The 22693-nt window shown below is 42.0% G+C and overlaps 1 protein-coding gene across 2 annotated transcripts; it reads right to left on the bottom strand.

The window, feature by feature from the left end:
• Positions 1 to 1926: 1926 nt before the first annotated feature.
• On the bottom strand, positions 1927 to 22488 carry SLC35F2 (solute carrier family 35 member F2). Of its 2 annotated transcripts, none has more exons than XM_058045372.1 (8): positions 22310 to 22488; positions 16159 to 16334; positions 15501 to 15628; positions 10320 to 10479; positions 8673 to 8829; positions 7833 to 7885; positions 6961 to 7115; positions 1927 to 3252 (listed from the first exon to the last, which is right to left on the bottom strand). In XM_058045372.1, exons 1-8 carry the CDS (start codon positions 22486 to 22488, stop codon positions 3034 to 3036), a joined length of 1227 nt encoding a protein of 408 aa, XP_057901355.1. In that variant the 3' UTR covers positions 1927 to 3033. The 2 variants fall into 2 exon arrangements, with proteins under 2 accessions (XP_057901355.1, XP_057901356.1); XM_058045373.1 differs by lacking the exon at positions 22310 to 22488 and adding an exon at positions 20960 to 21023.
• Positions 22489 to 22693: the final 205 nt, after the last annotated feature.

The raw sequence follows: 22693 nt of genomic DNA, 5'->3' as shown, positions 1-22693 counted from the left end.
GATTGTTCCAAGACAAGCATATATATAACACAATGAAATATCCCACAATAAATAGTGTGAATGAGTGGTGCTGACAAGAACTGATGTGCTTGTTCCAAACATCACATTGTACAGAACTGAGTATGTGCGACCTAGAAAAGGTCAAAAACCTTAAAATAGCTGATGTCCACAAGCCCATCCTCTCCCTCAAGCTCTAGAGATGTTAGGACTCAATTAATGCCACACTAATTTCCTACTTCCCAACACACCGTGACATTTTGATGCCAGATAACTTTTGCTGTTTTGTAACCAAACCTTGGAGGAAGGCTGGATGTCACACATTTTTATTTGGATTCTTGTGTTTAATGCAAGTGACAGATGGATTTATTTTTTTTTCTCCAGCTTATTCCAATATTCCAGAAAGATTTATGTTAAAGACTCACCTTGTCTCAGAGGTACCAGAGGATCTGGCATATGTGATTCCTTGTTTCCCCACGAGCAATATCTGTGTCACTTGTGCTCTGGAGCAATGCATCTTTCTTCAACAGTCTGCACTCACTTCCTTCTGATTCATGGGACAGACAGCAAGGACCACTGATATATCTGGCCCCCTCCCACACAAAGCAGGTTCAAGGGGCCAGCACCCCATGCTGAGGACCCTTTAAGGTCAGGCTTCAAATACCCCATGTGCCCAGAGCTTGGACCACACCATGGTGCTGGTTTGTGATGCAGAACTCTTCTGCAAGGCAACTCTGCCTCCTCTCCACCCAGACAGCCATTCCATGGGGATGCAGTAGAAATTTAAGGTGATGAAAGGCAGGACACTAGGTGTGCATGACCACCAGTATGTGGCTGGCCACTGTCCCAGGCTGCCACAGGAGGTGTCTGCATCCAGCAGGATCACAAGGAGATAAATGGGAGCCCTCATGAGGATGGCAAGAGCAGAGTCATCTGATTGGATTGACAAAAAATATCAACCTTGTCCTCACTGAGAGCTTGAAAGACCTTCTTGGTAGCATTAGCACACATGAATCTCAGCTGCCCCACAATATTCCAGGAACTCTTTTGCATGGCGTAAAATCACAGCATAAGAAATTAAATCACAGTCTGTATCTGTGAAACAGTTTTAAAGTTTTCAACTCAGAATATAAGTGTCAAATCACTAAGGTGTCCCAATGTCTACGCTGGGGAATCTAAGCTGCCCCACACTGCTCTACTCTCCTTGCAGAAGTCCTGTCTGGCCCAATTTGCTTGAATCTGATTCCAACCTCTTATTACAGTCAGATTTTAAAAGCCTTGGAAGAAAAACGCTAGGCTGTGGATTTTAAAATATCCAAGCCATGTTTTACACAATTTTGGTTTCAGTGGTCTATATGCTGAGAAGATGAGCTGCTGCCTGAGCACTCTCACCACACCACAAGATGGTCCCATGTTTTGAAGACCAAAGCCTCAGCCAATACACACTCCCATGCACTTTCAGATAAAATCTACATTATGTTACACTGCTTTGTGTTCTGATGTTACTACCACATCATTTTAGAAAATAAAATAAATACCGTCCCCCCTCAAAAAGAGCATTCTACATGGGAGAGGACCCAAATGCTTTCCATAAAACAGCACCTGTTCACACTTCTCTGCATGAATGACACAGTGAAAAAGCAACAACTGTTGCTGCAGTATCTGTTGAACCTTTGCTTTCCTTTTGTAAATAACAACCAGGTAAGATTTTTCCAGGAAAATATTACATGAATAAACCAGAAGCACAAACCCATTCAGTGTCATTTGATCACCAGTATCTTCAGAAAATGTCACATTTCCTTCTAGAGCAAAGTTTAGCCAGTAAAAGCTTTCTTTAATTGGCAAAATTAATGAAAACAATTCTGAACAGTAAAGAAATATTAGCTTAAAAAATGAGTAAACCAAGACCAAGTGTCCAGTTGCTGAATACTTTATTCTTTTTTTACTTCATACACCTGAGCTCTTAAGGCTTGTACAAAATATAAAATAAAATAAAACCCCAGTATGGTTTTACCGATCTTAAAACTGCAGCCTTGTATTTTTTCATCATTTATTGTAAATATAAAGAGGGGTATGAAAATTGCTAGTGTATCTACTGGAAGCACCTAACCTTTTGGATATTATGTCATTATTGTTGCCATGAGAGTTGGCTTCGTTGATTCAATTTTTTGAAGAAATACCAATTTTATTACAACTCTTTCAGCAGAAATGTGTCCCATTTCAGGCAGAAATTCACTGAGAAGTGAACTTCCATTAAAACCTCATCCAGAAAAAAAGCCCACTTTCAGTTCTACTGAAGCGAGGAAGAGCCTGCCTTTGCCTCCCCCACAGCTAACAGGAATGCGCCAAAAAAAAGGCCACAGAGAGAAACAGGAAGAATTATAAAAACACATACTCAAACTTCCCATACTAGCAAAATTCAAAATAAAATACCATTGCAGCCCCGGTGGCAACAGGGACTGCAGCAATATGAAGAGACAAACATTTGGGTGGAATGTAGGCAGCAAATCCTTCTGCAGAGGAATGAAGTCCACTGGCACGTAGACGGTGTGTGAATGTACTGTGGCTTGCTGAACCAGGTCCTGGGAGAAGCTGAGCAGCTTTTGCAAGATGCTGTCTGAGAGCACCCTGCAGTGAGGGGTGGAAATCACGAAGCCCTCAGACAGCATCGTGCAGATTTAGGTCCCTAATGCAATATAAAACATATTTGCTCCCATTAAGTGACCTGGGAGCTTGCTTTGGCTTAAGCTTTTTCCCCCAAGCATTTGTTGTTAAGTTAATTAAGCATTTAAAAATAACAGTCTCTCACTTTCCAGAGACTCACATAATCTGTCTTCATCTAAAGGCCAGATTTTCTGCAAGGGCAAATCAATACAGTTTCACTGATTGAGGATCTGGCCTTAAAAGTCTATCAAGTGCATTAAACCCAGCACAGTATGACATGTGCCTTGGCAGTAGGACAGTTCTCTGGATTAATACTGAGGGAAATTTGGCAATTAAAAAAAAAAATATCTGTTTTGAAGTGCTGCCATTCCTTTAATTGGTGCTGAGCACCTCAGTTTCTTCCCTGGAGGACTGCACAGCCACCTCTGGGCTTTCGCCGTCGGTCTCCTCCAGCTTGAGGGCCGCGTTGTCCAGGCCGGCGCGGCCGGGCTGCGGCACGGCCGTGGGCTCTGCCGTGGCAGGGGGAGCGGCGCAGTACAGCGTGAAGCCCACCATGATGATAACAAAGGACACGATGTAGAGACCTGAAAACTGGCAGAGGAGAAAAAGAGATGCATTAAGTCTCGCCTGATGTGAGAACACTCCGCAGGTAAGAACACAATGTTGCCTTGTTTCAAGAATGTGAAAGCTACCCTTCCTTGTAAAAATTATTTTGATGAGGATTATCACTGTGAGCTGGATTCAGGTCTGAAAACCAGAATTCAACAGCTCTATTTACTCAAAGACTTGGGCCACTGGCTGATTTTCTCTGCACCTCATTCCCAAGACTGCTGGACAGGGAGTTTCCTGGGGTCTACACACAAGAATCTTAACAGGGAGAACAAATGGGTGTAAACACAGTCATCATACTGAATGAAAGTTGTTTACTCACATGAATACTGAAACACTCTACCCCCACGAGAATTTTGATCCAGCACATGCAAGTATTTCAAGCTCTGGCAAAGATGAATCTCTGTGCTATTGCAAGCCACCAGGTTAGTTCTCTGCACAGATCTCTAGCCATCTGCAGGGCTAGATGAGTGTTATTGCTTGATCAAAACCAGTTTGCTCCCTACACCCAACAGGTACTTGAGGGGACAGAGGCTGGGGCTCCTTTTACAAGACTGGCAAGCTCTGAAGAGTGGTGAGAGCTAAAGAGTACAAATTGCAGAGGTACATCAGGCACTCTGCTGTTCACTTGCCTGTTAAAATTCCAGTAATTGCCAAGATTCATCCACCTTGACAGAAAGACAAATACTTACTTTATAACACCAGATTCAATAATACCAAGTGTTGAAGTTATCCACAGAAAGGAACATTTTTCAGCAGGTTTATTAAAATCCTCCATATTCCTTTTGTCAAACCACACAGATTAAATACTAGGAGGAAGGACCAGCATATCCTCTGTCAATATCCTCTAACTTCCTTAGCCTCCTTACACATGCTTGAAAAATATGTTCTAGTTTATCAGGATGAAATTAATGGTCGGACCTAGACAGTGGACTCTCCTCCAAAAAAGACTAAGGCATCTAGAATTTAGGCACTGCAATTCCTAGCTGGCAGTCACTTGGCTTGGAAACTCTTGGATGGCAGCACACCAAAAAAAAAGCAGACTGAGAGAGGCAGCAGGACCGCCCATGGTCACATCTCCCACTGACCTGTTCCGAGCAAATGGGCAGAGCCTGGGGCTGTATCCAACCACAAATTCTCCAGCCTAAGGCCCTGAGTGAGCATGTGCCTGTGTGCAAGGACCTGTGGCTGGGCAGTCACAGGAACTGCAGGAACTGGAACTGCTGGAACTGCAGATGCCTCACAGCACAGTGCCCACAAGCCTGGAAGTGTCTCTGATCCTGATGAGTCAATTCCTCCAGGAGTGGATACAGTCACCAAGGCAGAGTGCCAAAGCTGTTGCAGTGTAGCTGTGACTCAAGGCCTGCCTGTATTTTTACATTTATTGACACAGGTGAACGTTACCCATGCTGCCCTATCAGACCTACACTCTTTTTTTTCCCCTTTCGAGGAGAACTTAGTGGTTTTTTCCTGGGATTTTTCTTTCTTCTTTTTTTTTTTTTTAATTTCATATATTGCAACAACTTGATTGCTTCAGACACTGATTTCAGTCATACCTTGTGCAGCTGATATCCTCACTCCCACTGCTGAGCATAGAGAGTACTTCAAATGTTAGTGGAGGACTGTATCTCCATCTAGTGTCTGTGATGTGTTCTCCCTTCTACAGTGCTTTATAAAGCTAATGGATGAGATCTTTCTCAGTATCTCTTGAGGGATTACAGGTATCTATATAATGAGTTCATTAGGAAGCACAGCAAGGATTCATTATGGAGTAAAAGGAAAAAATTAAAAAGAGTTCAAAGTCAGCATGAAAAATTCACATTTCACTTGAAACAGACATGACTGGGGCCAAAAAGTTAAGTGCATTAGCAAAACACTGTGCACAAATCAAAACTTTATCAATTCCTGGGCCCGGTTTCTGCTGCAGCCACTGATTGTGGTTCTGTTTGTTTGTTTCAGAGCAGGTTTAGACCATGGCAATTCAGAGCTCTCCATGGCTCTCTCCACTCTACAGCCCAGCCAAGCCTCCAGTTGCTTGTTGAGAACATCATCTGATAATGGGGAATACTAATTAATAGGGAATAATAATTCCCTGTATTTTTTGTTTGTAGATTCCTGTATCCAGAGTGCTTTTTAATCCAGCAAACATCCTACTTGGTTCCTTTGCCCCAGAGGTAAAGAAACGATATGGTTAACTTGGCAATAATATTTTCTACTGCTAAGAGCCATGTCAAAATTAGGCTTTCTTAGTTCATGATTATCTCAGATAACAGATGAGATAATAACTTATATCAGATCCTCTGATCACTGAAGATGTGGCATTACTATTGCTCCCCTTTTTGTTACTTCATTGTTTCTAATCCCAGATCCATGTTCCTGTTTCAATAAATACCTGAAGTTCTCTCAACATAATCCCAAAGTCTTCATCTGTTCATTTTTCCTATTGGTACCAGATTACCTCACTGTTAAAAATTATGAGATAGCCTGCTCCCAGAAAAACCGCCTTCCAAAATAAGCTAAAAGCATGAAAAATAAAAATTTAATATATCTCCCCCAAAGCTCTTCTTCCTCTTCACTATAATGAATATAAATTTATAATCACTTCTTGAGTTAAGCTATCTGGGCACCAAAATCCACATTTGGAAATGACTCAGAAAGGATTTACTTGTTACACCGTAAGTATGGTTTCCTTCCTGCATTCATTTTTAATGGATGCTTTGTAGTTTGGAGCAAAGTCTGGAACCCAAAACAGGGAGGAAAACTGAGCTAAGAGACTCTTGAAAAGGAAAATCTAGCTGCTGTCAGACCCTACCATTACCAGACTCTGCACTGCCTTCATTTTCAGAAAACAAATCTGACCTAAAAGCTTCTGGCTGAAGAGAAAGCAACCACATGGAATAATACAAATTAAGCTCCTAAGCAAAGTTCACAAGCTTCTCACTCTCACAAGCCCTTCCAGTCACCGAGCTGACTCAATTACTCCAATTACTTTAATGAACTAAGTTCTCACAAGTGATTCTGGATGGAAAGTGGAGGGTGGAATGAAATCCTTTCAGCACTGTCATTTAGCTTGAGCAGACACTGCCAAAAATATTTTAGAGCACAATAGAAGTAACTGCCTTTTGGAGAGTGTAGAGAATAATACATTTATCTGTATTTTTTCAGACCCTTTAGTCTCTCTTTAGCAGCAGCCCTAAGAGAGCTTGATTCTCATCCCAAAATGTTGGTAATGAACAGATTAAACTTCTGAAAGAAAGTATTATTTTCTGAAAATCAAACCAGTCCTCTTTCAGACACCAAATGCCTTTCAGGACAGGGAGATTCAAACCCTCTCCTTCGACACTTGGGAGTAATGAACCAGATCTAACATACAATTCCACAAAGGGCTTTCAGTGAGAACTCTATTATTGTTACACCTCAGGAAATTATTTACTATCTCTTAACATTAACTTATCCCTTCAAGTGTGAAATGGTTTGAGAGTGGCTCTCTGGCTGATGGTGCAAGGCTCTGCCATTAACTGACATGACTCCTCCTGACTGACACCTGCCAACAATGAATGACAGAAACTGCAGAAATGTGCAGGTGCAAACAGCTCTTCCGGGGCTTTTAACAACATTACACTTTATTCATCATTCTGGAGTAGAAACGCAAGTGAAAGAATGTGAAAGTGGAGGAATGAATGTACTCACCTTGTAAAAAAACAGGTAAAGCCCAATGAAGAGACTGTAGAGATCTGAAGTCAGAATCGCCAGGTTGACGGAGGTTGCGCTGGTAACTTTAATCACAACTGGCATGAAGCTGTACAGCCCAAACATGCACAGGGCAAAGGCTGTGAACAGCAGAGCTGCAAAGCAAGGTGACACCTTACTCCTCAGGCACAGAACCATGATTTTATAGACCACTGACATCCTTAAGATGCCTTAAAGCTATGCATTTCTATCTCCTACAAGATATGGGAATGTACATGCAAGAGAAGCATGAAAGACTACCTTGCATTGCAAGAATCACTGTACCTATACAAGACAGTATAGAAGATATATATATATATATATATATATATATATGTACATATACAAGATGTGTATATATATATATATAGATGTAGATGTATATATACACGTAAGTTCTTGTTCATTCCTACATAACCTAAGAGCTGACCGAAGACATGTAGAGCCACACTTCTTGATAACGTTTAGTTGTGTTCAAGTCAAAATGTGCCCACTTTTCCTGTACTTCATTTAGGAAGGACAACAGAAGAGTGTTCTTGTGATGTTTCAACTACAAACATGGCAGTAATTAAACAGGTTTCATTTTTTACTAATTTCAATTTATTTTGAAAAATTATTTCAAGTTATATGCAAAATACAAAACCTGTTTTAATGTTCAATCCTGCAGACCCTCTCTCTTTGCTGAGCTGCAAAGTTTGAAGAAAATAAACTTGAGAAATACAGTATTAATGCTGCTTGTTATTCAGAGAAAGAAAAGCCCCACCATTCAAAGTCTAAATGATTATCATTTCCCAGTGTTCTGTAACATGCACATTATTTTGTCATACACATACCAATTTTCCAGTTCCACTGAATTTTCATTATCTCCTTATGTTCCACAATGGCTCTAGAGTTAAAGAAAAGATATAATATAGTAAAAAAGGAAAAAATCATACTAAAATAGAGAATTTAATTACCAAATATATAAGAAACTTTTAATCTATAAGCCATTCATTTTTTTGTTTCAAATTTTACTGAATGACACTAGCTCAAACATCTAACAAGCATGAAAAAAGACATAAAAATTAAAGTGCCTGAAAGTCAAGAGCACTGTTATTTAATTTTTATGCCTTCTTCACAGGCGTTTTAATCCTTCAGCAATTCAGTTTTATTTGATATACCATTTGAGGAAATTATTAACTATAATGATGAGAAATGAGGACTATAGAATTCATTAGACAGACTTAAGTGCATCTGGGCTGTTACTCAAATGTGGTTATTTGTAAGAGTATACATGGCTTCATTTTAAACTTGAGCTTATTATGGAAGATCTCCTGCTAACAATTATCTCCTAATCTTTTCCACAGAGAAAATTCTTTAAGAAATACAGTCCTATGAACAGTCCTCAGCATACTGAGTGTCCTCACAAACATCAACAAAATAAAAATACAGCCAAATATCCTATGTGTTCAACTGCAGGAGTTTAGCTTTAGAACTGCTGCAATAGGAGCAATGCAAATAAAAAGGATATGAAATAGATGCTGATCAGCAACAAAAATCAATTCAAGTGGAAGGACTCCCATATAGGCCACATAGAGATGCAACAAAGAATTTAATAACATCATTTCAGGGTATACAAGCAATCATCTGTAGTATATTCTTAATTAGTTTTAAAATAAATATTAGATCCTTACAGCTGTAGACCGCTGATAATAGTCCCAAACAAGCCCACCATTCCTAGAAACTCCACTCTGCTCAGATTTTTCACAATGTATTCCTCACCCACATTAGAAATGGCATACAAAGAAGCAGCAAGAAGCACTAAGACATCTCCAATCACCACGTCACTACCTGTACAGAAATATTAATCCACAATAAGGGTAATGCCGCAAATACTTTTTAACTTTCCTTAAAAAACAAGCAAATTTATCTTGAACATCTCTATCTTCCTAGCTCATTCCAGGGGAAGGGGGAAGGAAACCCTTCCTGTGTGTGCAGAGGAATGTCTGAGCACAGACTCTGCAGCCTGCTCACCTCACCCTGCACAGTGTGGAGGGAGCTAAACCCAGCATTTACATCTCATCCCAGCCAAGACCCTGCTGTATCATCCGGTCCAATCCTGCTTCTGCTGACCTCAGGCCCTGTAGGGAATTGAGCAATCCCAGTTAGAGATGCTTTCTGCGTTTCAGGAATATTGTCCCCACTCTTGCAGTAAGGCCTGATTCAAGGCTTGCTAAAATCCGCCCATTGATTTTTGAGGGACCTGGACTCAGCTTCAGGTTTATGACATGCCCTAAGTGGGCACTGCAGAGGGGTGGTACTGTGTATCCTGCTGCAATGTATTTATACTGCAAATGGGACTCCCTGTGCTACCACCACTCACCATTAAATGTCTTGTGCATCAGCTAAATAGCAAGAGGATCACTGCTGTTCAAATCCTTCGATTGGTTTAAAATTTCCTTCCCTAAGCAATCACTGAGAAAATATGTCTAAAATATGAGGGTAAGCAGCAGTAAGGATCCTCAAGTCAGCAAATAAAGCACAACTTCCTAATGTCTCAGGGGAATATTCTTCTCCCTCCAAGATACCTGTACCACATAGTAGTAAAGCTGAACTTCAGTTTGTCCTATCTTACCTACAGTAAGACCCCAAAATAACAGCACACTTTCTTATCTCTATGCTGCCTGATGAAGGCAATGCCCTGAAATTTACCTTCTCTCATAGCCTGTGGCTCTGAAAATTCAAAATTCTTATTCAAAATAAGATCACTATGATAGGGGTTGATTTAGGCATCTGTCATAGGAAAAAACAAAACCTGCCCTTATCTGCACCCTGCTGGCTCCCAGCCCCAGAGCCCAGCCACCCTCACAGAGGTCCCAGGAGAAGTCAGCTGCTGTGAGCAACTTTTTATGTGTTACTTGCACCCAGAGAATTGCAAATCAGAAAAGTCTGGCTGCCAGCAGGTTGATACCGTATAAACAAGACAAGGTTTGCAGGCATAGCCCATTTCTTCTATTAAACCATCTCACATGACAGTCAAAGTGACCAAGCTTTTGGGAATGAGACTTTCCATCACATTGTCTAATGAACAGCAGCAAAATTTAAACTTAACACAAGTGGGGTTTTTTTTAAGGTGGTAGAAATTTCCAAACATACAAGCAAAGAAATTCCACAGCTCCCCATAAAATCAACATCTCCTCTTCCCAGACAAGAAATAAAAACAGCAACATGTTCTCTTTTAAAACAGAACTGTATCTGCTACTATTTCTGCTTTACAAGTTCCTGTCCAGAGCAGGAACCAACTCTTTGCTGTTCCCCCCCAACAATAAACGACTCCTTACCTTCACCTTCCTCCCTCCCTGCCAAAATGTCTGCACCCACCATTGTTGCCACACCCAGCAAACAGATGGCAACAGCAACAAAATGTATCAGCTTGTATCTTGCTCGGAGAAGGAACCAGGACAAAGCCATCAGTATAGGAATCCCAAAGCAGTCCAGGAGCTGTGTGTACAGAAAAATTGTTTGAGTTAGAAACTCACCCCAAATCCAGACTGCAACACCCTGAAAGGAAATGCACAGGATCTTACTTCCAATCATCCGATGTTAATGAAACCTGCAAAGTAGCCTCAGTAGAAGAGAGGGATGAGACCCATTTTTCACCATTAAAAGCATTTTGCAAGTGAAGAAGGAGCTGGAACAGGGGTCCTCTTTCTCTTGGTGGGAAAGCACTGATTTAGAAACTCTTCTAATGATGGATCTAATCAATCTTTGCAGCTTCACAAACGAATGCTAGGATGCTGCTCTGAAACACCATTGCTCCCCGGGGCTCCATGCACACAAAGCAAAAATATGGAACTATTAATGGGTACGAGTAATCTAATTTTACATTGATGTGACTGTGACAAGGACTTGACCCTGCAGCTTTGGGTTTGATGCTCTGACTTATCCTTCCTTTCTTTATTTTTTCTCTATAAGTTTCTATGTATCTTTGCTTTGCTGTTTGACCCACCCACAGAATCACAGAACTGCTTGGATTGGAAGAGATCCTAAAGTTCATCTAGTTCCAACCCTCCTGCCATGGGTAGGGACACCTTCCACTCAACCACTCCAACCTGGCCTTGGACACTTCCAAGGATCTTCTACCTATTTCCCCTTTAGGACAGGAACTCAGCTGTGTACTTAATACAGAAGAACAAACACTGCAGCATAAGATGGGCATATTGTTCTAAAATAATCAAATACCATCAAGACCACTGTGCTAATCATAATTGGTTTAATATTTAATTCAACAAAATAGATTTTGTTTCTGAATTTTGAAAGGAAAGAAAAGGTGTATTTCCTGACCTGTCTCAGTAAAGTGCCACAGAACTACATAAGGGAACAGCCTACAGCAGTACATACAGTCAACTTCCCAAAGATTCCTCAGAAATTACTCTCAAATGTCACTCCTTAAAACCTGGCTTCTTGAAGCCCCAACAAAATATGTCCAGATCAGTAGGACTGGGGTATAATCCCTGCAATCATGACAAGAGCTCTTAGTTCTTAATGTGTATTTCCAGACTCTGCCTGCCTTAGTGCACCACTGCAGTTAACTTCTGTGCTGTGTCATTTCCCCAAGGGCTTCAACCAAACTTGTTAACGTTTTGATGGTAAGTCTGGTTCTACTTGTTCATAACTATACATAGTAAAGTCTTAGAAGCATAGTGCTAAGAGCAGCTATTAAAGATTAAATCCTAAAAGGGCCTCTAATCCTTCCATCTATTTGTCTTTGCTCCTTGGATTGCCTCCAGCTTGTCCAGTTTGTAAAGTCTATGAAGTGTAAAAGTACTTCTTCAGGCCATATTATGAGACATTACAAGTACTTAAGTCTCAGTATGTGATACCAAGTATTTCAATACAACTTTACACCATGGAAAATATCACACTGTGACCTTCTATTTTGCCACAGGTCTTGTTCTCTATCTTACCTTTAGTCTAGACTTGAGAAAACCTCTAAAATTTCCTTCAAATTTGACTAGTATCAAACAACAAGTACTACAAGCATTAGAAAGCAAAATTTTTACCCCTCTGGTGGTATATCTACCAGAGGGGTAAAAACAGACATAACTCTTCTACTAATAAGTAAGCTTTCACTCTCATTAACTGAGATGTTTAGTGTGTAGTCTTCCAACCTCCAAACAATTTTTTAACTTAAACAGAAAGAGCAGAAACCCTTTAAAAAACATTTTAATTAGGATATAAGAGAGTAGTACATAATGAACCAGAAGCTCATTCAGTACTGCAAGATGGGGAATTGCTGCACCCAGACCAAGAACACACTGGAGAACCACAGTACCATGGTTAGAGGACTTGCAGCCAGGGCACAGAGGCACCAAATGATGAAGAACATTGGTAATCTGTTCCAGGAGACAATTACCCTCAATTACAGATGAAATCAGATTTCCATCTACTGGATCTTACCTTCCTTTCATCTAGTACATTACAGAGCTCTTCTGTACAGGATCAAGATCAAAGAAGTGCAAAGCAGATGTAATACCACAATGAATTGTATCAATGGAACCAATTAAAAAATAAAGTTTATTTATTGAGGTTTTACAACATTTACAACACACTGTGGTAGTGACTACTACTTCCAGTATAGCCTCTTCAAACTCTCATTTTATTCAATTCTAGCCTGTATTTTTAACAAGGTGGGGGGAGGGAACCAGATAACCTGGTGATTTGATTTACAAATGTTTTGACTCAAGCCACACTTTGGCCAAAATGTTTATAGGAGGTTTTAAAAGTAGAGTAAATTATTAAAAGACATTTTAATATAATGGTTAATAAATTATCATAGACAGTTGGAGGTCATTGGTTTGCTTATAATTGCCAGCTTCAGACAGCTTTGTAAGCAAGAATGCTCAACTGCTCATTCTGCTCATTCCCCACAAGGCTCCCCAAGGGCAGCCTCCAGCTGAGGCCCAGGGGCTCATCCTTTATTTTCTCCTATTGAGGCTGGCACTCTTCCATCAGCTGACAATTTGTCAATAGTTGCCTGAAAAACATTTCTATCTGAATTATCTACAAAGCAAATTGTAAATGTGCCCAATAACATGTTAAAAACATCAAACCACAGCTATACTGCTTTTTTTTAATATAAATCACATAATTGTTATCACAGAATATCCTGAGTTGGAAGGGAGCTATCAGAATCTTTAAGTCCAACTCCTGGCCACGCACAGGACACCACAAGAGTCCCACCCTGTGCCTGTTGTCCAAATGCTCTTGAACTCTGTCAGGCTTGGTGCTGTGACCACTTCCCTGAGCAGCCTGTTCCAGTGCCCAACCACTCTCTGGGGGAAGAATCTTTTCCTGATATCCAACTTCTTCAACCTCTCCCAATTCAGCTCCATGCCATAACAGGCAGTCAAACTGCAGCACAGTCAAGTCCTGCCACAGGCAAAAAAGGACACTGGCAGCAAGGAGTATCCTGGCATTGCCTCAGCCACAGCCAAACAGTTCAGTTGTGGACCAAAGTCTTTGTATTTACCAAGAAACGAGAGCCGTCATCCCACTGTTACCACCCTAAAAATCTCCAAACCCCTCCTGTAAAATGCTGGTATTTGAGAACTAAAGGGAAACCAGTTCTGCTTGTGTGTGCGTGTGTGAGAAAATACATGGAAGTTCCTTGCTGAGCTGAAAAAAACTTATCTTTGAAGCTACGTTTCATGGTGGTGAGCTGAAGCTCCAGCCAGACAGCATTTTAACAATGATTACACTGCTTTTGGGAAGGTGCCATAAACCCTGTGTTGTTTTTATGGTCCCAGAGAATCCACTCACAGCCAGTACTGCAGACAGGCCATCAGGCTGGGTGCTCTGAACCACAGGCTCTGAACCACTGGTGTAGCTGCAAAATCGCTTGCCAAAAACAAAACGAAAATGCCTTGCACTAAAGCAAATCACAGGCTTCTGCTGTGGGCTTTTTTTCACTGTATCTCATTTCTGACAATGGAGAGAAACTGGTGACTGCAGAGAATGTGCAAGAAACCTCAGGGCAACTGCAAAAAAATCACAATTACTGAACTGATCAGTCGCAAGGTTACCAAAAGTGAAAAAGGCTCAGAAAAAGCTTGAGTTTTTTGGACAGGACAATCTATTTTATATATATATATTCTTTCTTAATTTCTATGAAAGAAATCATGGGAATAGCTTTACTATTTCTGAGAACTTGGATCAAAGCCCTGGCTTCTTCAGCTGTGAACTATAAGGTCAAATAGTGTCTCACTACCAGCTTAACTTGATCTTGAGACTGAAGCAAGTCACTCTTAAAACTTTGATTTCTTAGGCATTATTTGTAAGGAGATTAAAGACCTAATGAGTCATAACACATAAGTATGAAGTGGAAATGTGACAAAACAACCCAAGAGACCCAATCGATCTTCAGTAGTGCAATGAAAATTTACTGCAATTCTCTAAAGGGAGCCCAGAGTGCAGGAGTTTATTGCTTTACAGGTAATTCTCTTAAACATTAACCCCTATTACTCTGACTCTGTAAAACACTGACTCCTTTCCAACTAACAGCCAAGTCTTCATGTTACTATTTTTTTTTATTCAGTTAAGTGGGGCCATGATCCCAGCCACAGATCCCCATCACTGGTAACAGCAGGCATGGACTGGCACAACATGGACACACTCCCTACACCACACTCACACAGTGAGTAAACTTGGGCCTGACACAGCTCACTAACAGTACAGCCAAAGGCAGGGTTTACTCCCACTTTGCTCAGTGTTCTGAGTTAGTTTGTTCAGGGAAACTGCCCCTGCAAGCTCAGAAGACTGAAGGAGGACAGCACTGACTCTTCCAGCAGCTTTTGTCTGTGCAGTGTGACAGAGAAACCCCAGCTTTAGCCCTTCTGTTTACAGAGCTTTTTCAGAACACAATATTTATCCTAATGCAGCAATGCAGCATCAAGCACTAGTGTTGGAGAGGATGTCTACTATTACTTTATTTATGCTGAACTTCCTTCCACCTCTTTCAGAGAGGGCCCTGAACTGCCACATACAAAAGCCACAAGGCTGGTACCCCCCTGCATGGGCAGCAACACCAGCTGACACTCAGTGTGTCTCACAGGTGGGGTTGCATCTCACAATGCCTCCTGCAGCTTCCAGGCAAAAGATCCACCTCACTGTCATCAGCAAGAACCTGCACTGAGTGACTGTATCTGGTCATAAATCTTTATTTTGTGTCACAAGAAAAAACTGAGTGGCTGTCAGCAAACTCTTAGAAGTGCTTTTATCTAAATAATTAGGGTTCAACTCAAGAGCTGGCACAGCTCTACCAGCCAATCTTCTCTGCTTCCTGGAAAGGTTATTCATGATACAGGATGCTCTTCCCTGTACTGCAGAGAGACAAAGATGCTGGAAAGTTCTTTTCAGGCTTAAATAGCTTCCATGTCTGTCCTATGAATCTCATTTTAGAAACCAGTCCAAAACTGTAATAAAAGCAACAGTTTTTATTAAAAAGAGAGATTGGTCCTTACCTGCACACTTGTGAGGTTTGTATATTGGTAGGCTTTTACAATCGTGTAATTGGCTTCAACATCAGCCAGTCCCACAATAAGATACTTCCACCACCTCTGTTTCAAAATCTGACAGAGACTGTCACTGCCTGTTTAGAAGAAAGCAGCAATCAATATGTGTTTCTTTCCAACCAAACACTGCACGGGAATTTTGCTTTTTAGAAACATAAATAATACCAAGATTGACTTTGTCTGCCCCTGCTTGAGACACAATAACAGGAAACACAGCCTGGGAGGAGACAATGCAAATGCTGAAAAACACAGAAATTCTTCCACATGACACTAAACACAGCAAGACTAGAGTTGTCTAAAGAGTAAATTAATAAGAATAGGAGGAATACTAAATAGCCTCTGGTAACAAAGTGCGTTAAAACAGAACTTATTTTACCTAATATAACATAAGATTTCAAACCACAGAGCACAAAACTCTGAACAGATATGACATTACATCAAATTAAATGCACATTTAACCTGTGAAATTAACTTCCATGTGTTAATATAAAGCAGGAACTTCAAAAACTAGTAGGAGTATTGAGGTCTTAATTTTCGAATTCTGAATGGAAAATGTAGAGAGAAAAAAAAAGATGAACGAGAATCTCCCATCCCGTATTTCACATACCAGTCCTAAATACCAGCGTTGTTGTATAAACCAGAAGCAGCAAACTATAGTTGATGAAACTTTGCAACATTGGAGTATTCACATGGAATCTGTCTGCCAGGTACTGGCTTGTAACAGCAGTCCCACAGATAAACATGGAGAGCATCTGGCCCAGAATTACAGTTTTCCAAATATGCCTGTGAACATAAAAGACACAACAGTAAGCTCAGAATTAAACATTCATGTTTCTAAAAAAATATTTTCTAGTTTTACAAGAAAAATGGCTTTTTTTTAGACTGACACTTTTTTTTCTTTTTTCCTACTCCCTACCAATGTTGTCCTGTTAGCTACAGGTAAGCAGGGTTTTGCGGGCACAGAAGGTTTAGCCTGACCTCAGGACAGCCATGTGAGAAGTGAGGCCAGCTCAAGCCACCAGCCATGGAGACTGCAGTTACTCGCAGAGATCCGCAAACAGGTCACCTGGGCAGGCTCTACCCAATAGCAGCTCCTATTCTTATTAGGCAACTTTTGAGTTAAATCCTTTGTTTCCACTGAATTCCATCCTGACTCATCTACAAAGATCTACAACAAGGAGATAAAGCACAACTACTTTCAGGCTCATCTGAGACCTGAGTTTTAGTGAGCTGAGACCTTCAGATGAGCAGTGGAACACAAAAGTATTAATGATAAAACCAAGTAACAGTTCAGTTTGGAAGGCTCTTGAAAAATCATCTGGTCCAAACCTTCCTGGGAAAGGGAGCCTCGAGGAGACTACTTAGCACCCTGTCCAGCTGCATCTTGCAAACCTCCAGTGATGGGGACTCCACAACATCCCTGCAGAGGTCATTCCAGTGATTGCTTGCTCTCACCATAAAATAAATATTTCTTAAAACATGAATTAATATAATCAATACTTATTGTGGATTTTTTCAGTTCTATTACATCATGTTCTGCTGCAGCTGAGGATGGAGTTAAGAATGCATTTTGGGTAAGATCATGTTTGCATTTACAGCTCAACTCCCACCCACAGCCAGCAGGGACAAAAAAGGGGAAAAAAAAGCTCATGCTCTTTTAGTAGCAATTCTTCTCTTAATATAAGATGACCAATTCCAGATGCTCCAAGACAAACAGGGGCATGTAACTCTATGGGGTTTTCCTGGCTTGCTCTTTCTCCTGCCAGTGGAGCTATGCTAATTTGTACCACCCCAAGTCTCTGCACATGCACAATACACAGTGACAGAAGCTCCGCCCTGCGCTATCTGTACAGGTCTGCAAAGTTCACATTTAATCTGTTTACTCTGAAGATTACTGATGACAATTTAACTGTCTGCAGAATCAATAAATTTGTTTCCACTCAAATTAATCAAGCAAGGGAAGAAAGGGCCTCATTAGGATTCTGCACCTACCCTGTGCTCACATCTCTCCGCGCTGACTTCTGGCAGGACACCCACGTGTCAGGCACAGCACCTGAGAGTATCACTGCCTGTTTTCCCAAGGTGGGTGACCCAACACAGTAAGGACCAGCTCACCCTGCTGTGCTGTGCAATCCAGCTGCCAGGCAATTAGAAGGGTGGGTTTGACAGTGCTAAACCTGACCACAATCATGCAATCAATCCCTCCTTTTGGAAGGGAGGCATCTTCCTAGCACAGACTCCAATGCACCTGCACGATTCCTGTTTATCAATTCAGCCTGACACCAAGCTCTTCTGACTTTGAAAATGCTGCTGGGCACATTTTGCTCTCCAAGTCCATTCTGATGAGACAGCAAATCTCTACAAAGTCCAGGCACACTGTACTTCCAAGAGATTTTAATCCCATGTTTGCTACAGCTTGCCTTGCCAATCCCAGGAATGGTGCACATTCACACTCCAAGTATTATATATCATGTGACAATCTTGTAAGGTACTGTCCAGTCTCATCTGAGTAACTCTTGCTGGTGTGTGAAAGAAAAACATTCTCATTTCTAAACGGATCTCTAAAATACATATGGTGGGGGGTGGTGGGTGGTTTTCATTAAAAACAGCAGGAGAAAAAATTGAAGCAACCTCACTTCTGTTATATTTTAACTGATATGTTTTTAATTTCTTAATATTCTTGTCAATTGTCTATGCTATTTAGTGAACATTTTGGCTAATTATTCTGGCTGATGCAGAAATATTATTTTATAGTCACGTAAAGAATTTAACCAGTTGCCATTAGAACAAATGTGATGTAAGTTAGCTAAAATTTCAAGCAGGCATGGATGAGGATTCCAGCTTGCCCTTTGCCAGCCCTGCAAACTCTGGCTCCTTTGCAGCAGGTAAAATGACAGAAGACCCACTGAAATTCAAAGGAAGATACCCTGTGGTGAACAACATACAAAACTTGTTTTCAGGCATTTAAAAATATACACATTTTTAATATTATTGAAATAAAGCCTCTTGCCCCAAACTAGCAGAAAAATGTTTCTTCTTCACCATCAGCACTCAAGTAACATAGCAAGCCTGTAGCAGTTTATTGGACTAAACTCACCCTGCACTTGGACTAGCCGGGAGAAAAGTGTGGAGGTTGGGATCAGACATGAATAGAGGCATGACTGGGCAAAACTGCTGCAGTTTTACTGGAGCAAAGCCTGTGTGCTGCACAAAATGAACTGCACTTGTCAGTATGCTACCAGGAGAGCCCAAAGCTGCCCTGGCTGGCAGAAGCCCTGATCTGGACACAAACTCCCCTCCACCCACCTGCTGGGTGTTGCCACAGAGAAGGGCAGAAGCACAGGCAATACCACCCCACAGGCTTGTTTAAGGAGGCTCTTTGAACATGGACTTCGGTGTGGTAGGGCTTTAAACATTTTTGTCTAGGATATGAGTTGCAAGGGGCAACTTTGCTCCTCCTGAGCTACAGCACCTTCTCTACAGCAAAGGCCTGGACTCTGCGTGCAGCCCTCTGGCAAACTGGATAGCAACCATGTTCCAGTGGGAGGATAAAATGGGGAAAACCTGCTGCCACTCAAATTTGTCAACAACTGAGCTACTCCAACCATCATTTACTGAAAACAAGACAGACCCATCTGCCCTCTTGCAGTGGAGTAACTCCACTAAACTAATCCTCAGCTTTTCTAATGATCAAATTTCCCCAGTTCAAAGTACCTAAGGAATTATCTCCTTGCATTTCTGCATTTGGGAACAGAGGCAGGTCCAGAACCTCCAGAACTGTTTGCTTTGTGGTTATTGCCCTAGCAATCATTGCTATTTAGTTAATATATGTCTTGGCAGTACTACATAACAAAGGTGTGTGACAAAGCAAGCAGGCTTCATCCCACCTCATGCCCTTCTCTAATTTTGTCTATTTTAATTCAAGGAAATTTTTTCTTGCCTGAACAGATTCAAAATATTAACATCAAAAAACACACAGAAAGACTTAGTCTTTAGTGGAAAATTGCCCTCAAAAATGTCTTCTGTGAATCCCAAAATGCTCCATACCTGGCAGCTTTCTCAGCTGTGTGTAAGGTAACACAGCTCTTGCCCTGAGTGCTCCCCAGTGCCAGGTGGAAGCCTCAGCAGGAAGCAGCAATGGTTTCTCTCATACCATTTGCCAAAGCATGAAAAACAATTTCTTCAAATTGAGATGACATCACCATGCTCCTGGCATGATGCACTGGGCTCATAGCCTATCTTAAAAAATATGTTTGATCCTCTCTAAACTTGAGAGCAAACTTTAAATCCTACTGTTTGCATTTTGCATGACAATTTCTTCTGAGAAAAATGCTTTAAAGACACAAGTTTCCATTTAATTTGTTATTGATATGAGTATCAATGACAGTGACTTTCTTATTAATAATTGATCAGATTTTGAAATATATTAATTATTAACTTTTCCATGCCAGAACTTAATCCTCTCAGCTTTTTTTTTTTTTTTTTTAATGCACTGGAAAAGACAAATTCACTTTGGAGTCTCAGATGATGCAAGGTAAGTGTTCTGAAAAGGCCTTTCATTTCATAGTTGGGCGGGGTGGGTTATTGTTGGCTTTTAATGCTTGGTAGCAAGCTACTAAGATTAGTCCTTCCCTCCCTTCAGCCACCCTATCTTAGCTAGCTGTATCTATGGCTTTGAGCAAAACTAATGACATTTTGGGACTTTTTAGGGCATGAAAGTTTGCCACAAATTGGTCTAAAGTGTACCCTGAACAATGTGCAGCTCTCAACATCATGAGAAACTCAGGCTGGCTTTCCTTGGCTCCATGTGAAATGCAGAATAAAAAATACACCAAGATACTAAAGTACAATTGATATAGGAGGAAGTTAAAGGAAATTTAGTAAGACCATAGTTAACAATTTTACTGGCAATTAGTTAACTAAATCCTGTAATTTTAATGTGAATTTTTAACTTATAAAAAATACAGCTAATAAAATATTCATTTTAATTCTGCCACTAATCTAATACTGACATGGCAAAGCCTGGCAACACTGTTCATGTATAGAGTGTACTTGCACTTAGCTTAAACTACTGAAGCCTTCCTAAACAGGGAAGTGACCTTTTAATTTCAATGATCATACTTTTTCATGCTAGTGGTTAAGGGAAAATGCAGGTTCAGACCAAACCATATTGCAACATAATTAGTAATTAACTAAGAAGAACAGAATATATTTTTAAGAACTAATATCATCACAAGTTAGTTTTTCCATGTTCTGCTTTGAAACTGATGTCAATTTAATTTGCAAAAGGTAAAAAATAGAAAAGCATCAGAAATATATTTTCTAATGGTTCTACTCAAAAAAACCAAAAAAAGGCAGAAAAAAAACCCCCACAACAAAACCCAGACCCGGCCTAGTTTATTACATACAACTATTAAACCTTCCTACGACTCAGAAAGGCCTCAAACAAAACTGAAGTGGCTGAGCCTGCTGTCACCTGGAGGAAAAAAAATAAGAAAAAATATCAATTCAGTATCTCAGACAACACTTCTTAAAATTCAGTGAAAGCTATTGATTTTCTTTCAAATACCTTCCATAGACTCCCTTAGTGTAGCCGTTGGCAAAACTAATGGCATAGGTGACGTTACTGAACAACTCAAGTTTCTGTCTTGCCTTTTGGGTCTCTCCTCACAGGCATGAGGAGTGAAAAGAGAAAAACTTATAACCAACAGGGAAGACTTTGCTCACTGGAATAAGGCTCTTCTTGGCCAGCATACACGATCTCATAGTCCAGCAGCCAGACTACAGTTTATGAGCACACGGCTGCCAGGAAAGCCAGCACATCCTTGGCTGACAAATCCTATGCAATAACTATTAGTGACCAAACTTATAAAAAAGCCTTTTAAACAGGGACTGTTTTCCCCCTTTAGAGGGAAAGTGAAGCTGTAAATGGATGGTCTAGAAGTCTGAGGATGCAGTCCTGCTCTCATGAAGGTAGTGCTTCTGAAGTACCAGCTGGTCTGTACAGCTTGGCAGGTATTTTTCCACAAGTTTTCCATGCTTAACTAGTGCTCGTATTTCAAGAGATATACCTGAACGAGTCTCTATCCTAAGCTGATTTACGGAAGGAGGAAGAGGGGATATTGGTCTTTCTGGACTCCACATTTCGTCTCAGTTATTTTGTTCTATTACCTTTGCTATTCCCCCATGACCTGTTCTTCATAATGATCGAGAACTACAAAACAGATAAAGTGCAGGGAAAAAAACCGGAAAACAGAAGAACAAAAAATACAAATGCATGTGTTTAGGTGTGAGAGCACAGTCCTACTTCAACAGAGTCAAGCCGTCACTCGCTAGTTCCGCGCTCAGCCGAGGCGACTCCGAGCGCTCTCGCCCAGCCGCATCCGCAGGCTGCAGCTTAGCGGCGCTCCTAGAGCGGCCCCGGTATCAGAGCACCCGCTCCGGAGGCAGCGGCCAGAGCTCCCCCGGGTTCCCCGGTGCCGGGCCGGCCGAAGGCTCCGGGCTCTGCTCAGCCCCGCGCAGCCCCGGCCGTAACCGCGGGCCCGCACCCGGCGGCCGCTCCGGTCCAGGCTCCCCGCGGCTGCTCCCGGCGGCGCAGAGCGGCCTCTGCATCCCGACCGCGCCGCCGTCGGAGCGCCGAGAGCGGCACGGACGCTTCCCCTCTCCTCCCGTCCTTCCCTCGCTCCGGCGGGCGGCCCGGAAGCCGGCGGGCGGGGAGGCCGGCGCCGCGCGGTTCCACGTGGAGGCCGGGGACTCACCAGGTGCAGAGCTTGGCCCCAAGCAGCGCCAGCAGCCGGCGCGGAGAGGAGGCGGCGGGCCCGGGCGATGGCTTGGCAGCATCGGCAGCACTGGCAGCATCGGCAGCGTCGGCAGCCTCAGCATCGGCAGTGGCATCCGCGGGCCGCGGCGCCCCGGCAGCAGCGGCCGCCTCCTCCATGGCGCGGCTGCCCCGGCCCCGCGCCCGCCGGCAGCGGGCAGGGAGCGATGGAGGGCGGGCGCTGCGAAGGCGGCACCCGGCGGAAGGAAGGGATGAGCAGCAGCACCGGGACAGCAGCACTCTGCTCCCCGGAGGGCGGCCGAGCTCGGCTTTGTGCCCGCCGAGGGGCCGCCCCCGGGAGGGTCACGGGGGGTCGGAGCTCTCC

Source organism: Melospiza georgiana, chromosome 2 (genome assembly GCF_028018845.1).
Source record: "Melospiza georgiana isolate bMelGeo1 chromosome 2, bMelGeo1.pri, whole genome shotgun sequence".
NCBI lineage: Eukaryota > Metazoa > Chordata > Aves > Passeriformes > Passerellidae > Melospiza > Melospiza georgiana.
This window is presented reverse-complemented; position numbering and strand designations above follow the sequence as displayed.